A 23,538-nucleotide genomic window follows, 5' to 3' on the forward strand; every position below is an offset into this window, starting at 1 on the left:
CAGTTTGATCTTTTGAAATATTTATACTATATCTGATATTGGTTATTCAGTACTTTGTAAACATATTTCTACAACAGTTAAGAAAATTTACAACTTACAATGAATATAAGCAAAGATTTCATCATATTGTTATGTGAAATGGTTATATATGTTGTGATCTTATACATTTGAGAGAGACAAGAGAATCTATTCCTTGAATTTTAGAAATAATTTCAATCCAACTCTCATTATGATAGAAATTTGCTTTTACAGGGCACTAAAACATCCTGAACAAATAGTAAGCTGTTGATTATTTATCATTGATTTGGAGACATAGTGTTCCAGATATAATTATGACATATGTAATATATGCAGATAAAATAATTATATGAAAAATGGATAAGAAAAAGATTAAAACACAAAAATAAATGAAGAAATACAAATATTTAACACAGAATAAAATGCAAATATATAAAACTGAAGCTTCACCATAAGTTTAAAAGTCAATTAAAACAATTTCAATGTTATATCAGCAAATATGCATATATAGTTAAGAAATTATATACTATAGTGATTCCACCTACATAAAAAAGTACACTAAAGATAAAGAAGCTGGTGTTTTGTTTTGTTTTGGTTTGTTTGTTTTTGTTTTTTTGGTGTGGAGAAAGTATGGTGATTCTTTTATTCAATTTTATTTAATTTCTGTGTTTTTCTCCATTATACAAATGTTCTTCAAAGAGCATAACAATTTAAGTAATATAACATAACACCAAAAAAAAAAAAGGTATCAAGGATACTGTTTGGTCTTCAAAAAATTTTCTCATGATATTCAAGATGAAATCACTATTATTTAGGGGGAAAATTATATTTAAAGCTCACGCAGATTTTTTAAATTTAGTAATATAAATGATTTATGCATGTGTGTATAGACATATGTACATATTTAAGAGGGAAGTGATTTTAAAATAGCAGTAAATATAGCTGACCCTTGAGCTGTATGGATTTTAACTGCACAGGTTCACTGACATGGATTTTTTACCATACAGTAAATATACTTTTTCCTTATGATTTTCTTAGTTACATTGTCTCTTCTCTAGCTTACTTATTGTAAGAACACAGCACATAATACATATACAAACTGTGTTAATTGACTATGTTACTGGGAAGACTTCTTGGTCAATAGTAGGCTATTAGTAGTTAAGTTTTGGGGGAGTCAAAAGTTATATGGGATTTTTACTGCATGGGGGGGCTTGGTACCCTAACTCCTGTGTTGTTTGAGGGTCAACTGTACACAGAAAACTACTGAAAAGCTGATGAGAAAAATCAGTACCCCCACAATCATAATGTAACACATTCAAAATCTTAAAAATTTGAACAAATGCTGCTGTGACTCCCCTTATTTTCATAAATTATGTTCGAACTGCTTTTCCAATGCACACGCTTGTTCATGTGTGAATCCAATGGACTCCTCACTCTGTGAATTTCAAATTTCTGGAAAGGGTCCAGAGGACTATTCTTGCGTTTTACTTGTGTCTTAATACAAACTCGTAAAACTGATACCTCCCAAACTGGTGTGTAGCAATCCCGCTAGCTTCTGGCTGTTGAATATATCCCTCATATATTTCTGCTGGGGAATTTCTTAGTAAATATCATATTTCAAAGTGATATGCCATGTTTGAAGTTGTATTTCAAAAAAATTCCAAGTTTGTGGCTTTATTTCCACAATACCTGGCACCTGCCCTTCAGGTAACTTCATTAATACTTTGAATTGCCTTTACCACAGATTTTCCACCATTCCTAAATTTAAGGAGAATAATTTTTACATTTATTCATTTGTTAGCTAAATACACAAGATATACCAGATATTGATGTTAATGATTTTTAAAATTATACATACTGACAATTATTACATATGGCGTAAGCTTATATGACACAAAGGATTAATAGGTTTGAGCTTTTAAATGTCATCTGAAGGAGAGAGGAGTGCCCATCTCATGGTTGTATCAATTTCTTCTTCAAAATTTCCAACCTCTTGCTCCTTAGAAAGTTCTAGAAATATCTAAATAGGGGACAAAGCAGAAGGAAAAAGAATTATCACGTTTATTGTCTTCCAAATAAATAGGAAATATGCATGTTATGTTCTTTCTTTTTTTGTTTTAAAGATTTTATTTATTTATTTGAGAGAGAGAGAGAGCATGAGGGGGCAGAGGAAGGAGCAAAGGGAAGAGAGAGGAGAGGGAGAAGCAGGCTCCCCACTGAGCAGAGAGCCTGAAGCAGGGCTCAATCCAGGACCTAGGATATGAGCAGAGCTGAAGGTAGATACTTAATTGACTGAGTTGACTGTTTATGTTATTGGGAAAATGCATGCTCCCACATGTTATTTTCATGTGAAATTAGCAGGAATGATACAAACCCTAAAAGCTGACCCACCTTTTCCAATGTGCACTGAGAGAGGCTGTACTCTTCTAGGTTAAAGTCATGTTTCACTGGGGGGGAAAAAAAAAGATTACTAGTAGATGCTTACAATTTATTACCAAGAGGTTTCTCAAAGTCATACAAAATAAAAATGCCCACTATTAATATAAATGGAATATAAGACTGAATAAACAAAAGCTTGGTGAAAGAAGGGAATCATGAAGTGATAGTTGATATAAATGCAAATTAAATTAATCTTGATATGAGAATTTTCGCATATTACATTTTGATATGTTCTATTACCTCGTACGTGTGTCTTGGGAGACATAAGTTCCTTGAGGAACTACAGAATTGATTGACACATCCTTATACACAAGGAAGATTTCGATCCCACTCCTCTCCCTTTGAAAGGACCCCATGCTTCTGTGTAACTGTCTTCAGCCAGTTTATCTGCTGTACCGTGCATTCTATGCTAGGCGCCCCTCTCAGGAAACCCTCATCAGACTGGTCACCAGATTCCCATATTCACAGTTCACCACTCATACATTGGGACTCTCCTGTGTGTGTGACACGCTTGGTACCAGGAACAGAGCAGCAGTGAAAAACAAAACCCTGCCTTTGTGTATAAAACTCTGTATTCTAGTGGCAGGCATATGGGCATTAAATAAACAAGGACTTAAATGTATAATAAAATAAATGAGGATTGCTACTACAGAGGATAAATAAATCAGGTAGAGAAAGCAGGAAGTGCCAGCCACTCTTTTTTAACGGGATGGTTGGGGTTGGCTCCAGTTATAAGGTAAGAATTGAGCAGAAACTTGAAAACAAGCTAGAAGTAGTAGAATTTCAGGAAGAAGGATCAGCAGCAAGTGCAAAGTACTGAAGCCGGAGTACACATGTCTGGTAGCATTGAGGAAGAGACAGGAAGTCAGGGTGTCCAGAGTGGAGGGAGTCAACTGGGGAATCATAGTTAGACACTTTACAAGTGAATTTATGTAATCTTCCTAATGACCCTGCCAAGTAGGCACTGACATTACCCTTCATTCATTTTTTAAGAGATTTATTTATTCATGAGAGACACACGGAGAGAGAGAGAGAGAGAGAGAGAGAGAGAGAGAGAGAGAGAGGCAGAGGGAGAAGCAGGCTCCATGCAGGGAGCCCGACGTGGGTCTCGATCTTGGGACTCTAGGATCATGCCCTGGGCTGAAGGCAGGTGCTAAACCATTGAGCCATCCAGGGATCCCCTTACCCCTCATTTAAAGATGAGTCACTTAGATAAGCAGGGATTCAATAGCTTTACCCAGGGTCTCCCAGCTGGTAGAGAGACTGGCACTGAAATTGGAGCCCTTCGTCACTGTGCTAGGTGAGAAATACTCCACGACCGTCTGCTGCTAGGATTGGCCCAGTTGAAAGCAGAAAAACGATGATGGAAAGAAAAAAACAGATCATTTCGAGGGGCAGGAAGAGTCATGCACAATGCAGGGGATGGACTCAGGGAGGGACACAGACTGTTCATTCACTGCAGCAGGAAAGCAGAACACACAGCTCGGACGCAGGGAGGCCGATGCATGGGTGGAAGGTTTTCTGTGGCTTTTATTTTACTGGTGAAATAAAAATCGAGGGCATCAACTGAGGCAGAAAAGCAGGAAGAAGGCAGATGTGTAAGGAAAGAGGAGCAAAGTGGTAATTGAGGACATTTGGTCTGAAGGGGTTGTGCACCCACAGGCAACGTAGCCCCCACTAAGGGGCTTTGTGAGGTTAATGTTATGAATTTACTGCAAAACCAGCCAAGCTCAGTTGTGTATTTTCTATAGCTCTAGTCCCTGCCCCAGAGATACACCTTGTTCCAGAGAACTGGATTAACCTCAGTTGGGGTTAAATCCCATCATTACCTACCATTACAATTCTTAAAACCTCTTAGAATTTACATATTTTAAAAAAGTGTTTACATATTTTAAAAAGGTATTACACAATTACCTACCACCAAATTATTACCTAATTCTGAACCAATTCTTCAAAAGTTTTATTTTACAATGGCAATTCTTACCTGCCTCTAATTTGCGGAAGGCCTGAGATAGAGGGTAGACATCTGCCAAAGGCAGTTTATAGACCAAGAGGGAAGAATACCTGGGAATACGAAAAAGTCACATTTGACCTTGAGTTTCAAGGGGGAGAAAGTGACCATCAAAATAAATACTGATATTAACATCAATTTCCTTTGATGAAAATAAAACTGATGCAAATAAAGGTACGGCTTACATATAAAACAAATAAAATGACTGATGAAAAATTCTTAAAATATCCTTTGGCAGCTGGCTGTTGGAGATACTTCTAGAAATAATCCAGCATAACTGCATTTGTGCTCAGTTTATGCAAACCTTGTGCTGTTGTTAAACACAGACATCTAAACTAATCCCTTTGCTTAGTTTCAATTAGGCTGCAATTAATTACTTAATTTAATATTGCATCCTTGTCACCAGAAAGCTAAGGAGAGGGAGATGTGAGGTTAAGAGAGAAGAAGAGCCAGAGGAGATCTGTGGAGGGTACCACGGAGGGTCCAACTGTGGTCCCATGTGGGCTCCAGGCATGAGAAGTTCCTTTCCCCCAAATTTTCCAAGACCTGCTCTGAGCTGGAGATCAGCCTTGGATGGCTGAGGGGACCCAGATGAGGTGTCCCCAAGTCTTCCTGGGGGACATAGCTTTCTGGGTGGCTCCGAAATCTCCTGTAATCTGAATGCCAGTAAATCTGTTTCAGAGGTCCCTAACTTTTATTATGAAGTCAAATCACTTTGAAGCTCTCAGAGAGCATTAAAGAAACCTCTGAGTGGGTAAAGCCAACAAGTTTCTCTGTAATCAGAAGGTCCTTCACCTTTCCTGCTGTGCGGCCTCTGGGAAAAGCTTCAGAATCTCGTTGTGAACCCAAGTCACTTGGGACATTTCCTTCACTTTCAGTTCTAGAATGTAGTCCTTGCCAAGTTTATTTTTCAGGTGTTGGGTGGAGCCGATGCACCTATGGGCAAGATGGAAAACACATTGGAAAAAAATATTGCCCCTTCAATTTTTTACATTATTCTCAAATTTCAAACGTGGGGGTAGGGGGATCCCTGAGTGAGCTGACAGGAAGGGCTCCAGGTGCTCACAGTGATTGTGCCCTTTCCACAGGAAATTTCACTTTGAGGGTCAAGCAAAGACTCCAGAAGGACACTCACCTCAGCCTTCCAGACACCATGATAGCGATGCGGTCACACATGGCCTCGACTTCGGCCAGGTAATGGGTGGTTAGGAGGGCCCCTTTCTCTGTGTTTTTAATGGCTGCCTGGATTGTCTGCCTAAAATGAGCCAAAAAATCACTGGTGAGAAAAGGGTAGGAATGCCTGGGTGGCTCAGTTGGTTAAGCGTCTGCCTTTGGCTCAGGTTGTGATCTCTGGGTCTTGAGACTGAGTCCTATATCGGGCTCCCTGCTCAGGGGGAGGTCTGCTTCTCCCTCTCCCTCTGCCTGCCACTCTGCCTACTTATGTGTTCTCTCTCTCTCTCTGTCAAATAAATAAATAAAATCTAAAACAAGAGGGGGGTAGAAAAAAAGAGATATAGAGGGAAAACTGTAAAGGTAAAATACAGTTCATGAATCACATTTATAAATCATATTTCCAACTAAAAGATCAGAAATGTGAATAGTTGTTAGGTTTTTTTAATAACATAAAGAAAACTGTTTAATATTTTTAGGTATACTAGTGGTATTCTGATTAAGTTTTTGAAAAAGAAAACTTTTCTATCTTTTGAAGAAACTAATTGAAATATTTATAAAGGGTAGGGTGCCTAGTATTTGCTTCAAACTAATAGGAGAGTGGAGAAGAGGAAGTGGATGGAGGTATAATGAAAAAAATTGTGCCTTATATGGATAATTGTTGAAATAGGTCATTGCTATAATGGGTTCTTAAATGATTCTCTTTATATTTGTATAAAATTTCCATAACAAAGTCCTTTAAAGATGTAGGGGAAACTATTAGTCACAAATATGAAGTTGGACTGGATGATTTTATTGATTCAAATGGAACATTCTAGAAAGAAAAGTAAAAACAATTCAAAAACTAAGAAAAACTGGATAAGCAAATTTGACAGATTTGGTAAAGGGTAGAGAAAAGTAATGAATTAGGGAAAATGTGTAAATTAATACCCTCTGAAAAAAACAGTTATATATATCTCAATAATTTAAAAAATTGAACTCTAAACCATAAGACCTAAAATTCCAACAAAATATTTAGAGGGTTGTTTTTTTTTGTTAACATTAATACCACATGAATATGATACAACATCAGAGAATCTATGTATTAAATATTTATTTTCCTAATCATATGGATTATCTCCACTAAATTAGAAAGGAGTGGATTTGATTTTCCAAGATCAGGGTTGGGTTTTGTTTTTTTTTTTTTTTAATTAAAGAAAAAAAATTAAGTAAGCTAAATATTCCACATGGGTCTTGAACTCACAACCATGAGATCAAGAGTTGCATGCTCTACCAACCAAGCTAGCTTGGTGCCCCATCCAAGATCAGTTTTTTTTTTAAGATTTCATTTTTTATTCATAAAAGACATACAGAGAGAGGCAGAGACATAGGCAGAAAGAGAAGCAGGATCCTCTCAGGGAACCTGATGTGAGACTCGATCCCAGGACCCCAGGATCATGACCTGAGCTGAAGGCAGACCCTCAACCACTGAGCCACCCAGGTGTCTCCCAAGATCAGTTTAAAGACATAACTTTTTCATGAAGTTTATACTCCCAGCTCTGAGGGTTATGATAAGGCTCACCACATTTGCTGCTGCCCTGCTGGATCCATGCCTGTTGATGGTTCATCCAGAAGCAGGATAGGCGAATTTCCCAGGATGCTCAACACAAAACACAACTGGAAGGCAAGAAAAGCACCTTATTGGCTGCCACACCATCAGCTCTCAGAATAACATCACATATCACACCTACCTTCCTGGTGGCTCCTGCCGTTAATTTCTTTGCCTGAACATTGAGCTGGTCATGCAGTTTGAAAGAATCCACCAATCTGATGGAAAACAGGAGTAGAATGTCAACTCAAGAGAGGATCTTCGGAAAATGTAATCCCACAGAAGAGTGATTGCATTAGAGGGAAGGTTGGCACTATTATTCTGAAACTAACGATCAAAGAGGAAAACTATTTTGGAACATGAAAGATTTTTAATCTCATTAAGAGTTCCAAGGAATAACCAGAATTTTGAATTTGAAACTGAAATGGATGATTATGAATGATTATTCACTCATTTAATGTTGTCAACTCTTCTGTGCAACTATTTTTTAAAGATCCCTCAACCAAAGATACAGGGAATAGCTCCTGTCCCTGCATCCCTGCTCTACTGCTGACATTCCCTGAAAAGGTGCAGATATCATTTCTACCCTCCATTCTTTATTAGTGAACTCATCATCAGTGGAACAGCCTCCCTGCCTCTGGACACAAAGGAATCACATGACCCCTCTTTACCGTGAAATGGCCATGGTGGCGTCCCCTTTCCTCAGCCCTTTGACGGCGGCGAACACCTCCAGATGTTCCCTCACTGTCAGGTTGGGCCACAGCACGTTCTCCTGAGGACAGTAGCCCAGGAAGTTGACCAGGCTGTCTCCCTGATGACCCAAACCCGAGCGACATCCTTTCAGTTCTACCTAAGAAGGTAAACCAGTTTTATTATTCTATTCTATTCTATTCTATTCTATTCTATTCTATTCTATTCTATTCTATTCTGATATTTATTTTTATTTTATTATTTTATTTTATTTTATTTTATTTTATTTTATTTTATTTTATTTTATTTTATTATTTTGGTAAACCAGTTTTAGAAACACATGTAGCCGTTTCTCCAATCTCACACTTAAGAAACTGACATAGAGCTAATAGATAACTAAATTTTTTGAGCATCAAAGAAACGTTATGAGTGAAATCATATAGTATTTGTCTTTGTCTTATTTCACTTAGTATTATACCTTTTATAATCTATGTCAGTGCAAGTGAGAGAAATATTGAAATTATTATTTGTACACACGAAACTAATATAACATTGTATGTTAATTGTACTTCAATAAAAGTTTTATTTTTTAATTTTAATTTTAATTATATTTATTCATGAGAGACACAGAGAGAGACGCAGAGACACAGGCAGAGGGAGAAGCAGGTTCCTCGCAGGGAGCCCGATGTGGGATTTGATCCCCAGACACAGGATCACTCCCTGAGCCGAAGGCAGACCCTCAACCACTGAGCCACCCAGGTGTCTCCCAAGATCAGTTTAAAAACATAACTTCATAAGGTACATGAGCTATGCAGGCATCCCAATAAAATCTTTTTTAATTAAAAAGATATATATACAAAAATTTAAAAGCTAAACCAATAAATATTATAGAGACTCATATATTTACTATAGAAAATTATTTAAAATTTACTAAAAGTAGAGTTTCATAAAGATATAAGCTACATTTATCATGAAATATCTATTTTAGGAATGAAAATCATTCTGTCATTTCTTTCTACCTCTCCAGCCGTTGGCTTCGTGATCCCAGAAATCATTCTAATAGATGAACTTTTACCAGCGCCATTGGGTCCTAGCAATCCCAAAATTTCACCTGAAAGAGACTCACTGATTATCAACCTGGGAAGCGAATTATCATAAACCTGTTTCTTCAAATCTTTTGAGATATGTACACCCCTCAGTATTATTTTGAAATGTATAACATATATATATATAACCCATGTCACCAGACTATGTTCTTTAACTCTTATATGAAATATTAGCAAAAAGCTTATGGATTTGATGTCAATAAGTCTTTTCCAGATTACTTTTTCAGTTAAAAATGTGCCAGATTCTTTTTGGTAGTAGATGGCTGATGTGCTGAGTACATGTTTAAGTGGTTCCTAAACTTGGGAAGTTAGACACATTTTCTTCATCCCAAATTCCCTTACTGCATCCAAACCACCATCATCCTCTATCTGAACTAATGTAAAACCTCTTGTCCGCTACTCAAATTTACAAACAATAGCCAATGTGTTAATTTTTCCAAAATGTAAATGGTAATAAAAAGTTAACTAAAACCCCTCTGGTGGTATTCCACTAATTTGGTATAAAAATCTAAACCTTTTGCTTTATTTCACAAAGTGGTACCCAATTTGGCCCTGCTCCGGTCTTGGACATCCTCCATTCTACCTGTCAGTGCATCCATTGCTTCTTCGTGCCTTGACCATTCCAAAGGCAGCTCTAGCTCTGAGTCTCTGCCCTCATTCTTTTCTCTGTCTGGGTGTCCTTATCTCTTTGTGCTCACATATCTGGGCACCTTCTCATCACCCAGGTCTTGTCTTAAATGTTACTCCTCCAGAAAGGTCTTCCCAAACCCTAGGTGAATGCCGCCCCGAATCATTTGTGTCATTTCACATATTCGGATGCTCCACTTAGAACTTGCTTATGTGATATCTGACCATTTTATTGATAAGTTATTGTTGGGTTTTGACCCTCTCTCAGGATGTAAAATCCATGAGGACAGGGACTTGCCTATTTTTTTGATGATTATATTCCAGAACCCAAAGCAGTCCCTGGCATACACATACACACACACACACACACACACACACACACACAAATATGTTAAATGAATGAATGCACACATGGGTGCTTCACAATGGTGCCTACAACAGAGATGTTCAGTAGGTATTTCTGAAATGATGGTGAATAAAATTAAATGATTCTTCCAAACCTTTTTTAACACAGAGAGAGAGATTTCTTGTTGCTATTTTCTTCTTCCTCTTTGAGAAGCAACTTTTCTTCTGACCTGCATACTCTTTGTGTAGACAGCTAGCAATTATGACAGGTTTCTGGAATAGAGGACAGTGTGATTTTCCTTTTAAGCTTCAGAGACTTTATGTTCCTATATTCTCATGACTGGGAACTTTCTTACTCTATGTCATAAAACAATGTATATTTTAATTTCATTTTTCAATTTTTTAAAAAAGACTCATTCATTTATTTTGAGAGAGAGAGAAAGAGCACGTGGCAGGGAGGGACAGAGGGAGAGGGAGAGAATCTCAAGAAGATTCCATGCTGAATGCAGAGCCTGACATGGGGCTTGATCTCACAACCCTGAGATAATGACTGGGCTGAAACCAACAGTCAGATACTTAAAGGACTGAGCCACCCAGGTGCCCAAAATAAAGGATATTTTAAACTGACAATAATCCATATTGCTTGTTTCAAGTGTAACCTGCATTCATTGATGTCAACAATATCTCTAAATCCCCTAAATCTGGGACACCTGGGTGGCTCAGCAGTTGAGCATCTGCCTTCGGTTCAGGGTGTGATCCTGGGATCCAGGATCAAGTCCCATATCAGGCTCCCTGTGAGGAGCCTCCTTCTCCCTCTGCCTCTCTGTGTATGTTTGTCTCTCATGAATAAATGAATAAAATCTTTAATGAAAAGAATTAAAATAAAATAAATCTCCTAAATCTATCTTCTAAATAAAAGAGTATAGCTTCATGGAAACTGGCCTTCCCAGAATGATCTAAGCTCATGAGCACATCATAACATCTAAGTCAGATAAAAGAATAACCCTTCAAATCTCAATCCTTATTCAGCATTTTATAACAAATCTCATATAAATTCTCCAACTTATGAAATTCTTGGTTTTGAAGTTATAGCTCTACTTATCAAAGCCCATTTTTTCCTCAAAAGAATGATAAAACCATTATGTTCTCTGTTCTTCTTTGAGCTTCCAGGACACTCCAAAGGAGAGCCTACATATTTAAGAATTACGAAAATGCACCAAGCTCCAAACTTGCAAAATGAAAACCAGCATATTAACCTCGCTTCTTGATAGTTCTTGAATTATAGGTCCCTTAATGTCCATTTTGTCACTTGCTTTCCTACCTCATCTGCTTGTGAAGTAGTCAGGGCAGTTGCTGCTCTTAATCTTTCTGCTTTAACATCTTCATCCTCATCAACAGGTTCTTCTGGATTAGGCCCAGCACTTCCACTTTGGGGGGAAATTCTGTGGAGAAAATGAAATGTAGGACATACGGGTCTTTTCATTATTGAGGATGTCCCCTAGATCAGCTTCTCTGTGATTTCACCATCATCCTTTTTCTCAATACATGGGTGATGATAATGGCCCTTGAATACTGCTTCTGCTTCTCCCAAGAATTCCCGTCCCTGTCGCCAGAAATCCTTTCTTGTTGTTGTCATTCTTCCAGTTAGAATCTTTGACCCTTGCCAAATTGCTAGCAGAGGCTGCTGCTTCTTTAAAAAGCAGGTCACCTACATTTTCTCTGTTGACTCTGAGCCCATCTTAATTAATCACACCCGGCATCTGCCCTCACCATCTTTTACTGCTCACCCTTCCTAGAGCCCCTGTATAATGTCCATCTTATGAAACACTCTGAACTACGTTAGGTTGCTCAACCAATTCCATTGCGTCTCCTCTGTTCAAGGATGTATGATCATCATAGATGGGAAATCGGCATATTTGAATACTCCTTAAATTTCTGAGGACCTAAAAACCTCCCTCCGCTGGTTAGTGGCAGAGTTCTGGGAGTCCTATTTCCAAGCAGTAAGCCAGCAACCCACTGACCATCATGAAAATCAGCATGCTGTTTACGTGGTAAATATAAATCCACATTAACAGGTCCGTAGTGCAGGTCATGAAAATACGATATTAAGTTCGAAACTAAGTTTTTATCCCAACCTGAAAATGGGATCCTTTCGCATTATTTTCTTTCCACATTTTGTTTCCATGCATCTTAGGATAAAAACAAATATCAAAGCCTGCAAGTAAGGCTAGGAGCAAAGAAAAACAGTTATATATAGGCATAAGTTCACAAATATCACTTAAACATCTGAATTAAATTGGTGGCCTGGTCGTCAGGTGAAATACGTGTGAACTATTCTTACAAATTAGGGGAGAAATCCAGCTGGACAGGTCCAGGCCATCATAATTTCTCATTAGAATATTGCAACACCTTGCTACCTGGTCTCCTTCCTCTTCTTCCTTTGCCCCAAACATCTATTCTCAACACAGTCACTAGAGTTACTTTTTTAAAACAAGTCTGATCATAGTAGTTTGCTTAAAACCCTCCAATGACTCCTCGGTTACTCAAAAACAAGTTAAAGTCCTTATAACTTTATAGTGACCCAGACTGCTCTGTGTAGCCCATGCCATCCACCTTGCACTTTACCCCGTGACTTCTGTGACCTTCCCTTGTACCACTTCTTCCCTTGGTCACTCTGCCACAACTACACTGGCCTCCTAGCTGACCCTGGAAAAGCCAAGGTCACTTGTGTCCTCTCCTAGTGGAATCCTCTTCCCCAAGCTATCTCTGTAGCTTTCCTCCTTGCCCCCTTCAGATCTTTATTTCTCAATCAGGCTTTTCCTGACCACCCATCTGACACGATACATATTATTTACTTAGTTTATTATCTATTATCTTAGTTTATTATCCTTTCACCATGATATAAACTCCATAGGGGCAGGGATTCCTGTCCATATTTGCTCCTATGCCTAGAAAAGTAGTGACACATTGTATTCAGAGACAATAGCTTTCTTCAGCCTAAATATACCAATATAATCACCTTTCCCCTTTTATTTCAATATTCAACTTTGCCCCTTTCATCTCCAATTCAAAGGATTTAAGTTATATTGCATCTGTATTTCTTACAAGCTTTCTCAAATTTGCAGGTGGCAATAAACAAGATAAATGAACATGACAATTAATTTCATATTGCTTTCTGGATCTACACAGTCCACTTATGCACATAAAAACTAACTCATGATTTGGACTCATGTCTGAATTGTCTTATTCTGTATCTTATCCTGAGACTATATTAAAAGCTTTCAAAGTTGGCATACATCAGACAAAGCCAAATAGTTATTATAGTAAATGCTAACCATCAAAAAAATGAAAAAATAAAATAAAGGGAGAGGTAGAAAGGCTTTCTTACTATTAGGCATACTAGAAAATCAACTCCACTTGGGTCATATCTGTGGTTTAGATATTCTAGTTGGTGCTCATAAGTTCTCTGTAAAGACAAAAAGAAAAATAGCTAAATACAAATTCATCATCTTTATGATTTACATTTAAATAATATGGAATTCCACATATTGCATATTTCCCTCCTTAAGCTTGACTCATCTATGTGCACTGGTGACAAACAATTCCCTGCAGAGAAGAAAGGGGACCCCCTACTCAATGCTGTCCCTCAGTAAACAAATAATTTATGTCTGTTCCACTTTTCCAATTTTTTTCTTTAATCTTTTGGTTTAAGGTTTTCCTCAAGTTGACTGAAAATATAACAGAGAGAGGAGCCTGCAGTGTGAAAAATAATAGGGAATCACAATATTTGTCCTAAATACCCCTCACGAGGCCTTTCAGGGCCCCCTCCTACCCTGGTGGTGACTCTCCCACCATAATAACTAGTCCTATCATGTTATTCTTTCTTCATCAGTCAATGCATTCAGAGAGTGACTCATCCCTCCTAAGAAATGTATGACAGATCTAGGTTAATGTACTTCCCTCTGCAGGTCTGTTTCTATCTTAGGGGAAAAATGCTTTAAGCAAAAGAATGAATTCCCAGTTGAGAATTCTAAGTGTTGCTCAATTTATGGAAAAGTGCTTTTGCAGACAAAAGGCTTTCCCATGTCCCCAAGAACACAAAAGATTAGGGCAGTTTTCTCTACTTTCTTTGAAGTATCACTCGGGATGATGTGGGTTAGAGTATGTGTCTGGCTGAGCTCTTGGGTTCTTCTCATTGGATACTTCTTTCCATTCGAATGGAAATGGAAAGAATGGTCCTTCCTGCTTCAATGCCTTTGCTTCCCTCCACAGAACACACTTACCTTCTGCTCCATTCTCCTGCTAACTGATTCTGACTCATTCTTCAGGATTGTTTAAGGATTGCTTCCCCCAGAAGAATTCTCTGACTCTCTAGATCCTGTTAGCTGTGCTTTGTAACCTGCCCTTGGCACTTTGCCCTTCTTCTTTGGGTCCTTTAAACCCTTTGCATTGACTTATTTGAGGTCTGTCTTCATCTCCACCAAGCCCTGTGAAAGGATGGACTGTGCTATCTTGTTCATCAGGTGTCCCCAGTGACCAGCACAGTGCCTAACACAGAATACTGTTTAATATATGTTTTTGGATAAATAAATGTAATTGTATGTGATTTTATCTCATGATGGATAATGAATACCCATTAAACGAGGCAACACTGGGCAGCCCCAGTGGCGCAGCGGTTTAGCACTGCCTGCAGCCCAAAGTGTGATCCTGGAGACCCGGAATCAAGTCCCACATCAGGCTCCCTGCATGGAGCCTGCTCCTCCCTCTGCCTGTGTCTCTGCATCTCTCTCTCTCTGTGTGTCTCTCACGAATAAATAAATAAAATCTTTAAAAAAAATGAGGCAACATTTTTCAATCTGGCATTAGTTTCAAATCGCATTTAACAATGTTTATGTTTTGCATAGAGCATATGGCAAAGTTTTTTTTAATTTTTATTTATTTATGATAGTCACACACAAAGAGAGAGAGAGAGGCAGAGACATAGGCAGAGGGAGAAGCAGGCTCCATGCACCAGGAGCCCGACGTAGGATTCGATCCCGGGTCTCCAGGATCACGCCCTGGGCCAAAGGCAGGCGCCAAACCGCTGCACCACCCAGGGATCCCTATGGCAAAGTTTTTAAACAACTTTCTTGAGGTTAATTTTTCATGCCATAAAATTCACTCATTTTAAGCATTGAATTAAAAGATTTCTAGTAAGTTTACGGAGTCAGGAGAGCATCACCACAATTTAACTTAGTAACATTTCCATCATCCCAAAGAGATACCTCATATGCATTTGCGGTCAATTCTCATTCCCACTCCAACCCCAAGAAACCACTATCCTTCATTCTGTCTTTATGGATTTGGGGTGAAGCACTTTAATAGGCTGCATATTCATAATTAATGACACCATTGGTAATATTTCTTACCTGTGCCAAAAAAGCCAGAAATCCACCCATGGTAGTGAAAGGAACTAATATCATGCTAGAAATCAAGACAGGCAAGTCGAAGTGCATCAGCACAATGTCAAATATGATGATGGAGGTCTACAAGGCAAGTTAAAATATATTGCAATTCAGACGTATGGATTCCATTGATATTTGAAAAAATATTTAAGATGTAAGTGTTCTCATTATATATATCAGAATTTTCCCACATACAGATTCACTACTTTCAGAATGAGAAGGGAAGTGAGTGGTTTTTGTTAATGAGAATAAATGTGACATTCAGCTACCCAACAGAAAAATTTAAGATAAAAATCTGTAGATTAAGGTAAAGGCTAAAGTGACCAGGTAGGCTTCCTGACAGTGCATTGCGTGCAATCTAAGACAATAGGATAAAGAAAGAAATTATGGTAACAATGTAAAAAACCTGTATAGGATGGAAAGCTATCCAAGTGATTATTTTTAGAGGTCCATACTGCTCCCCACCCAGACTAAAGCTTTCTAAACGGCATCCCTGCTCCATTTCTTCCCCATTTCAAACAGTTTTATTGAGACCGTGCATTTTGATTACAATGGACTTATTTTCTTTTAAAACACTGGTAAATGTGGGATGGGGATAAAGATAATTTTTCATTGTTCTGTTTTAAGGATCAGTTTCTCAGCCAACAAGTGTGTGTTGAGCTTGTATTGACCCTTTCCTGGATCTTATTGATGTATGATTTATAATAAAAACACTAAGAATTGTAACTACTAAATTCCCTGAATATTACACAAACACCAGGCATTAAGAATTTAGCATGCATCATTTGCTTTGATCTTCACAACTCGAGAATGTAGTCATTCTTACTATCCCTTCCTTACACATGGGAAATCTAGGGTTCAGAGAAACAAATAACATCCTCAAGACCACACAGCTAGGGAATGATAAAGTTGGAATTCAGAACCCTATGTGTGTGTGATTCCTAAGTCTTTAGGTCCAAAGACTATCTTGTTCTTTGGGATTGTGTGGCTACTAAGTGAATTTACAGTTTGGGGGGAATGTGTAAACTACATATAAAAGACAATTGGGAATGAAATCAAATAATTTTTAATCAAGTGTTCAGGAAGTATAATAAGCATTTTAGATGGCAAATCCAAAAAATCTTTTCTCATTTTACAACCACCACAATCTCTCTGCAAAGGTATTGCATGATTATCCACCTTTACATAGTTCCCTCCTCTTGGTTTCCATGACATCACACTCATCTATTTTTTCTCCCATCTCCTAATTTTTGATAGCTATAAATCCACTAGTCCACTTAGCTAACTCCAATCATTCTACCTGGCCTCCATGTTTCTTCTTTTGTGAGTTGTTTTTTCCTCCTTTCTTACCCCTGGAACAAGAAAGGATGGCAAACTGCATCAAAGGAAATATGCTATGGCTCAGCGTGCTAAGAAGATGTGCTACCATACGTCCACCATGCACTGAAAAGTATGTCCTTATTAGACAAGGGCCTAAAATACCCATGAAGGACCACACCCCATGGACTATGAGAGTCCACAGAACTCTAGAAACAAATTAACAGTTGAGTGTGGCTTCACTCAATGATGAGGGGACCTTGCCTATACTTTCCTTCCAAATATACCCAAGATCACAAAGGACAACTGCACTGACCATCATCTGATACATTTTTATTTTTATATATATCTGTGAGTCTTAAGACTAGCATAGTTTAAATTGATACTAACTGCATGATGAAAGATCAATTATCACATTACACATCCTCAACACACATTTTAAATGAAATTAACAGTTCTGTGCATCAGGCATAAAATTATTGCACACTGCTTCTTCATGAACACGTACAATTATGATGTACAATTTAGGCTTTTAAAATCAAGATGTTGATCAGCACAAACTTTAAATTACTATTGTCAACCATCCTGCTACTTCATATTTCTTGACATCAGGAATGACATAAGGTCTGAGACCTCATTTTTATTCTTGAGTTGTCACTGATTTTTATGGGGCCTTGAACAAGTTACTCAATTTTTTCCTCTCTAAAAAATGAAGTGAATTACACCAGATGATGTTGAATTTTTCTTCAAATCTGACATTCCAATATTCCATAAGTATGTAGCTTTTCAATGGTACAAACATGTAATAGACAAGTACACCGAAATAGATATAGATATATATATATGAAAAAAGGGAAAATAATTAGAAATTATAAACATGTATTATACTGTAGCACTATAATTTTCTTTTTACATTTCAAACAAAGATATCTTTATTTTTCAAAATTTACTTTGCCTCTGGGATAGTGTCTCATCTTATTTTAGTCCATAATAATTCAAAAATAGTTGATACCAAAGGTAAAGGACATCCAATCATAGATAGATATATTTCTATCTGAAAAAGTGTTTCAGAGTTACATGTTCAATTCTCAGCTGTAGTCATTTATTTGCTAATTTGTTCATATCACAGTGAGAACATCTTAATCTTCACATTAGTCCACAAACCTCATAGAACAGGTGTTTTACTATTATGCCCTCCCTTAAGAAATAACAAAGTCAAACTTTTTTAGCTTCATACTTTTCAGCTAAAAAATTATGCAAGAAGAATTAAGAAGACTATCTATTATAATGCAGATTCTATTTTGCCTTCTCCCATGTATTGAAGGAAATCTGCCCTCACAAGACTTTAGTCATTTACATTTTCCCTGCTCTGTAAGCCAAGCAATAAGAGCTATTGTTCTGGCAGATTCCAGCATATCAAGTTCTGGAAAGAACTCATATTTTGTTGAACTGAAGCACTTTGAAATCCTAGAACTTGGCTGGGAAAATTCTGTCAACAGTTTTTCCAACCCAAACCATCACTACAGAGACTGCATCCATGAGAAAAGTTTCATCTCTGCTCTGTTGTTTTTTTCTTTTCTGCTTTGTTTCTTCATGAAAGCTGAAGGATAAGGGCTTGAGGTTCTACTGTTAATGTTGAGTGTCTCTTCACCTGAGAGACTGTCAAATCTATATACAAACCAGGATGAACAGTGAATATAAGGTAAACCAGGAGCTGATTGTTCACTTGACACGTAGCAAAAATACATTCATGTAGACATGAATTTGTTCCAGTCTGGAATGGTTTCTGCTTAAGGAGAGCCAACCAAAGGAGTGGGAAATGACATAATGAAAAGGAGCCATGACTCCAGGTTGCTGATTACTTAGCACTGGCGAACAGTAAGCTTAGAGTGCCCATGAGGGTACTCACTAGGATATGTTAAGCCTCGCTCAGGCTGGCAGTAACAGACCTGTCAACAACCATATTGGCCAATAACCCTGACATTGCTTGAATATCAACTCCAAAAAAGACTTCATCCAGAGTTGAAACTACTAGAAAATATGAAGTGTGGGTACAAATTCCTCATTTACCTTTGCTGGACATATACAAAAGTGCTGACTGCAAAGAAATCAACCATTAAGCCAGACTCTCTTTCACTGACATCTTTACCAGCATCTGAGTTTACACGAGGCAAAGGCAGTAAGATTGTTGACCAAACAAAAAAGTTTCCATGCAGAGTATTAATGGAAAGATTTTGGTGTACTAAATCCTCATGACTGCCTCAAGCCAGTCTTCTAAGTGAGGTATCTCTAATCCTCTTTTTTAACTACTTGGACTGGGTTGTCCTGATGATGGTAAGATGGATGGTTATAGACACTATCTGCTGAATACAGAGATACAATCTATAAGAGTCGAGACAGAATACTGTCCATTGAGAGGGAAAAATCAACAGCTACCTGCTGACCAGAAAAATCTAATTTTTATAGAAATCAGTAGGTGATGTCAGATATATTTTCTTAGCAAATGGCCTTCCGTTGGGTTTCTCTCATGGTTTCAGGATTCCCACTCCAAGAGTTGAGAACTGTGTTTGCAGGACAGACATTCGACCACTAGTTGGGAATATCATCTAAAAGGCACCTGCAGTGTTCGGATGAGGCACTGTGAGTCTCTAGAGTCTTGGTGTGCATTTCCATCCAAGTTTTCAGCCATCTTGGACTTTCAGTAATCTTTCATTACTATTTACTAATAAATTCTCTGGCATATGTATAAAAACATCTTCAATATCTGAAATTATTTCTTTAAGACTGTAGACATGGATTATCCCGTCAAATGTTACAAAGCCAGTTTTTATTCTAGTGTTACCAGGAAGCCATGTATTTTTAAGAATCCATAAACTTAATAGCAGCATCTTGAACTACAAGTCTTCTGTAAGATTCTCCATAAACCCTAGTCAAAGGGTTGTCTATGAATGTTCTCCTTTCTATGGTGTAATTTTAAGGTATTAGTTTTTCCCATTTCTCAAGGCAAAAGTGACTATACGTAATGTTACACTGAAAGATTAAAAAAAGACCTCTATCTCTTTGTTCATATGTTCATATATGTACTCACAATATAGATGCAAAATGACCAAAGGCCACTACTTTTTCTCGTCTTGCGAAAAATAAAGGATATCACGTATGTTAGGAAGACAAGTGAAGCTGCATAACCGAGCATGAATATAACCTGAAAATAATACAGATTATATCAAGGTCAAACACTGATATATTAACAGAGGAAAAATTAAATTACAAATATTTTTAAATATATTATTGCGGGGGTGCCCAAGTGGCTCAGTCATTTAAGCGTCTGATTCTGGCTCAAGTCATGATCTCAGGGTCTTGGGCTAGAGCCCCACATCAGGCTCCTGCTCAGTGGGGAGTCTGCTTCTCCCTCTCTTTCTGCCCCCGCCCAACTTGTGCTCTCTTTCTTTCTCTCTCTCTCAAATAAATAAAATTCTTTTAAAAATTTTTTGTACATGCACTTTGAACTTTTTTGTTTTAGTTTATGACAAAATAAAAATGAAAATGTCTTGCTTATGGAAAATATCAAATGTTATAATTTATCATAAATTTAAGATATTGTCAGTATAATGTGTTACTTACCAAAGCAAACACAATTCCGCTTGTGATATAAATTTCCATTAAGCTTGCTATATACAAAAATAAAAGCATTGAAAAGAGAAAAAAACCAAAGAAGCTAATATCCACCAGTGCCTGCCCAAACCAGTAGGCAGAAGGATAGAGGCCTGAGATCCATAGCTGGGACTTAGCTCTCTTCTGATGAGAAAACACAGGAAATAAATAAATTCAGTTGAAATCCAAATCCAAAGCAAATATATTCAGAGAGAATTTAAGACAGATATATTCAAATCATTTTAAATAATTTAATAATTCAATTATGAATATACTATTTAGTATTCGAAGTCTAAAGAGCCAATTCCATAATGGGGCCATTGTGAAAATGAGTATTGTTTTATTTTATAGGTTTGATTTCCAGCACCACTTTAACTCATGCATAATGACTAGAAAAGCAAACCTCATAATAATCAAGGTATAAACCTCCTTCAAAAGATATTATTCTGTGGCCCAAAGGACAATAAATTATTCATTATCCAAATATATTATAGGGGTTACTGTCTCAGAATAGTGAAGGATGACTTAATCTAAATCTGATTTAACTGTTTTGCCTTGAATAACAGACATGATCAAATACAAACATAACCAAAAAGTTTATTTGCCACAGTAGAAAGGGTATTTAAGTCTTAAATCTGGTCCTCAATGTAAATGTCAATGATTTTTTTTTTCCTTTTCACTGGGAAATAATGTAGTTGAAAGTTGTATAATAGTACTGGCTAAAAGTTTAGATTAATTTGAGTTCCTGTAAAATTAACTGCATTTGTCCTGTAATTTTGAAGTAAAAATATTTTCTGTTATTAGAAGCAAAGTTCCTGACTTGATAGAAATAATGCTTAACTGTACTGTCTAAATTAAACATATGTTTATAGGCCTTTCTCACAGGAAAACATTTTGAACACATAGCATTTAAAGCACAATTACTGGAGTCTTTGAAGTTTCTCTTTTTCCCCCATTCTCTTACTTTGTAATCGCTGATACTGCTCATGGAGAAGTAAGGAGAAATGCTGCACACAATCCAAAATAAGAATGTGAAACCTTCCGGCAGCCCAGTTGAGAAAATCTCATCATTCTGCAAATATAAAAGGTACTTTAAACCTGTGAATATTTTTAAAATGGAACAAATACTAATGTGGTGTATCACATTGATTGATTTGGGGATATTGAGTCACTTTTGCAGCCCAGGAATTAATCCCACTTGGTTGTGGGATTACCAAAAGAGAATAATCCTTTTAATGTACTGTTGGATCCTATTAGCTAGTATCTTGGTGAGAATTTTTGCATCCATGTTCATCAGGGATATTGGTCTGCAATTCTCCTTTTTGGTGGGGTCTTTATCTGGTTTTGGGATCAGGGTAATGCTGGCCTCATAGAATGAGTTTGTAAGTTTTCCTTCCATTTCTATGTTTTGAAACAGTTTCAGAAGAATAAGTATTAATTCTTCCTACAACACACACATGAAAAAATGAAAAAATGCTCAACATCAGGATCCCTGCATGGCTCAGCAGTTTGGCATGTGCCTTTGGCCCAGGACATGATCCTGGAGTCCCAGGATCCGGGATCGAGTCCCACATTGGGTTCCCTGCATGGAGCCTTCTTCTCCCTCTGCCTATGTCTCTGCCTCTCTCTCTCTCTCTCTCTCAAAAAATAAATATTAAAGAAATGCTCAACATCACTCAGCATCAGGGAAATACAGTCAAAACCATAATGAGATACCACCTCACATGGGTCTGAATGGCTAAAATTAACAACTCAGGAAACAAGAGATGTTGGCGAGATTGTGGAGAAAGGGGAACCCTCTTACACTGCTGGTGGGAATGCAAACTGGTGCAGTCACGCTGGAAGACAGTATGGAGTTACCATTTAAAATACAGCTCCCCTAACCCTCTTGCACTGTTGGTGAGAATGTGAACTGGTACAGTCACTCTGGAAAACTGTGTGGAGGTTCCTCAAAGAGTTAAAAATAGAGCTACCCTACGACCCAGCAATTGCACTGCTGGGGATTTACCTCAAATATACAGATGCAGTGAAAAACCGAGACACCTGCACCCCAATGTTTATAGCAGCAATGTTCACAATAGCCAAACTGGGGAAGGAGCCTCGGTGTCCATCAAAAGATGAATGGATAAAGAAGATGTGGTCTATGTATACAATGGAATATTCCTCAGCCATTAGAAACGACAAATACCCACCATTTGCTTCAATGTGGATGGAACTGGAGGGTATTATGCTGAGTGAAGTAAGTCAATTGGAGAAAGACAAGCATTACATAGTTTCATTCATTCAGGGAACATAAAAAATAGTGGAAGGAAATAAAGGGGAAAGGAGAGAAAATGAGTGGGAAATATCAGAGAGGGAGACAGAACATGAGAGACTCCTGACTCTGGGAAACGAACAAGGGGTAGTGGAAAGGGAGGTGGGCGGGGGGATGGGGTGACCAGGTGATGGACACTGAGGGGAGCACTTGACAGGATGAGCACTGGGTGTTATGCTATATGTTGGCAAATCGAGCTCCAGAAAAAAAAAAAAAACATATACAAAAAAAAAAAAATAGAGCTCCCCTACAACCGAAGAATCGTACTACTAGGTGTTTATCCAAAGGATTCGAAGGGGCACATGTACCACAATGTTTATAGCAGCAATGTCCACAATAGCCAAAATATGGAAAGAGCCCAGAAGTCCATTGACAATGACTGGATAAAGAGGATGTGGTATATATACAATGGAATACTATTTGGTCATCAAAGAGAATGAAATTTTGCCATTTGCACAGATGTGGATGAAACTAAGGGTATTATGCTAAGTGAAATAAATCAGAGAAAGACGAATACCATATGATTTCACTCATATGTAGAATTTAAGAAACAAAACAGATGAACATAGGGGAAGGGAAGAAAAAATAAAATAATAAATAAAATAAGATGAAAACAGAGAGGGAGGCAAACCAAAAGAGGTTCTTAACTATAGAAAACTGCAGTTGCTGGTAGGGGGAGTCGGTGAAGGGATGGGGTAATTAGGTGATGGGCATTAAGGAGGGCATTTGATGAGCACTAGGTGTTATATGCAACTGATAAATCACTAAATTCTACCTCTGAAACTAACAAAAAATTAAAATTAAAAAAGGAAACAAAT

General features: G+C 37.6%; 1 protein-coding gene across 2 annotated transcripts in view; it reads right to left on the reverse strand.

Moving 5' to 3' along the window:
• Positions 1 to 621: 621 nt before the first annotated feature.
• Positions 622 to 23,538, reverse strand: part of ABCA6 (ATP binding cassette subfamily A member 6) — a 61,517-nt gene continuing 38,600 nt past the window's right edge. For both annotated transcript variants that reach the window (XM_055320881.1, XM_055320888.1), the window contains 17 exons: positions 21,371 to 21,478; positions 20,377 to 20,550; positions 19,844 to 19,957; positions 15,403 to 15,519; positions 13,383 to 13,460; positions 12,130 to 12,221; positions 11,316 to 11,436; positions 10,150 to 10,267; positions 8,936 to 9,027; positions 7,898 to 8,076; positions 7,369 to 7,444; positions 7,200 to 7,294; positions 5,604 to 5,723; positions 5,264 to 5,404; positions 4,442 to 4,521; positions 2,410 to 2,465; positions 622 to 2,038 (listed from right to left, as the gene is read on the reverse strand). In XM_055320881.1, the coding sequence (XP_055176856.1) occupies positions 1,937 to 2,038; positions 2,410 to 2,465; positions 4,442 to 4,521; positions 5,264 to 5,404; positions 5,604 to 5,723; positions 7,200 to 7,294; positions 7,369 to 7,444; positions 7,898 to 8,076; positions 8,936 to 9,027; positions 10,150 to 10,267; positions 11,316 to 11,436; positions 12,130 to 12,221; positions 13,383 to 13,460; positions 15,403 to 15,519; positions 19,844 to 19,957; positions 20,377 to 20,550; positions 21,371 to 21,478 (1,863 nt within the window). In that variant the 3' untranslated portion in view covers positions 622 to 1,936. The remainder of the gene's footprint in view (positions 2,039 to 2,409; positions 2,466 to 4,441; positions 4,522 to 5,263; positions 5,405 to 5,603; positions 5,724 to 7,199; positions 7,295 to 7,368; positions 7,445 to 7,897; positions 8,077 to 8,935; positions 9,028 to 10,149; positions 10,268 to 11,315; positions 11,437 to 12,129; positions 12,222 to 13,382; positions 13,461 to 15,402; positions 15,520 to 19,843; positions 19,958 to 20,376; positions 20,551 to 21,370; positions 21,479 to 23,538) is intronic.

This window comes from Nyctereutes procyonoides, unplaced genomic scaffold, assembly GCF_905146905.1.
Source record: "Nyctereutes procyonoides isolate TBG_1078 unplaced genomic scaffold, NYPRO_anot_genome, whole genome shotgun sequence".
Classification (NCBI taxonomy): domain Eukaryota; kingdom Metazoa; phylum Chordata; class Mammalia; order Carnivora; family Canidae; genus Nyctereutes; species Nyctereutes procyonoides.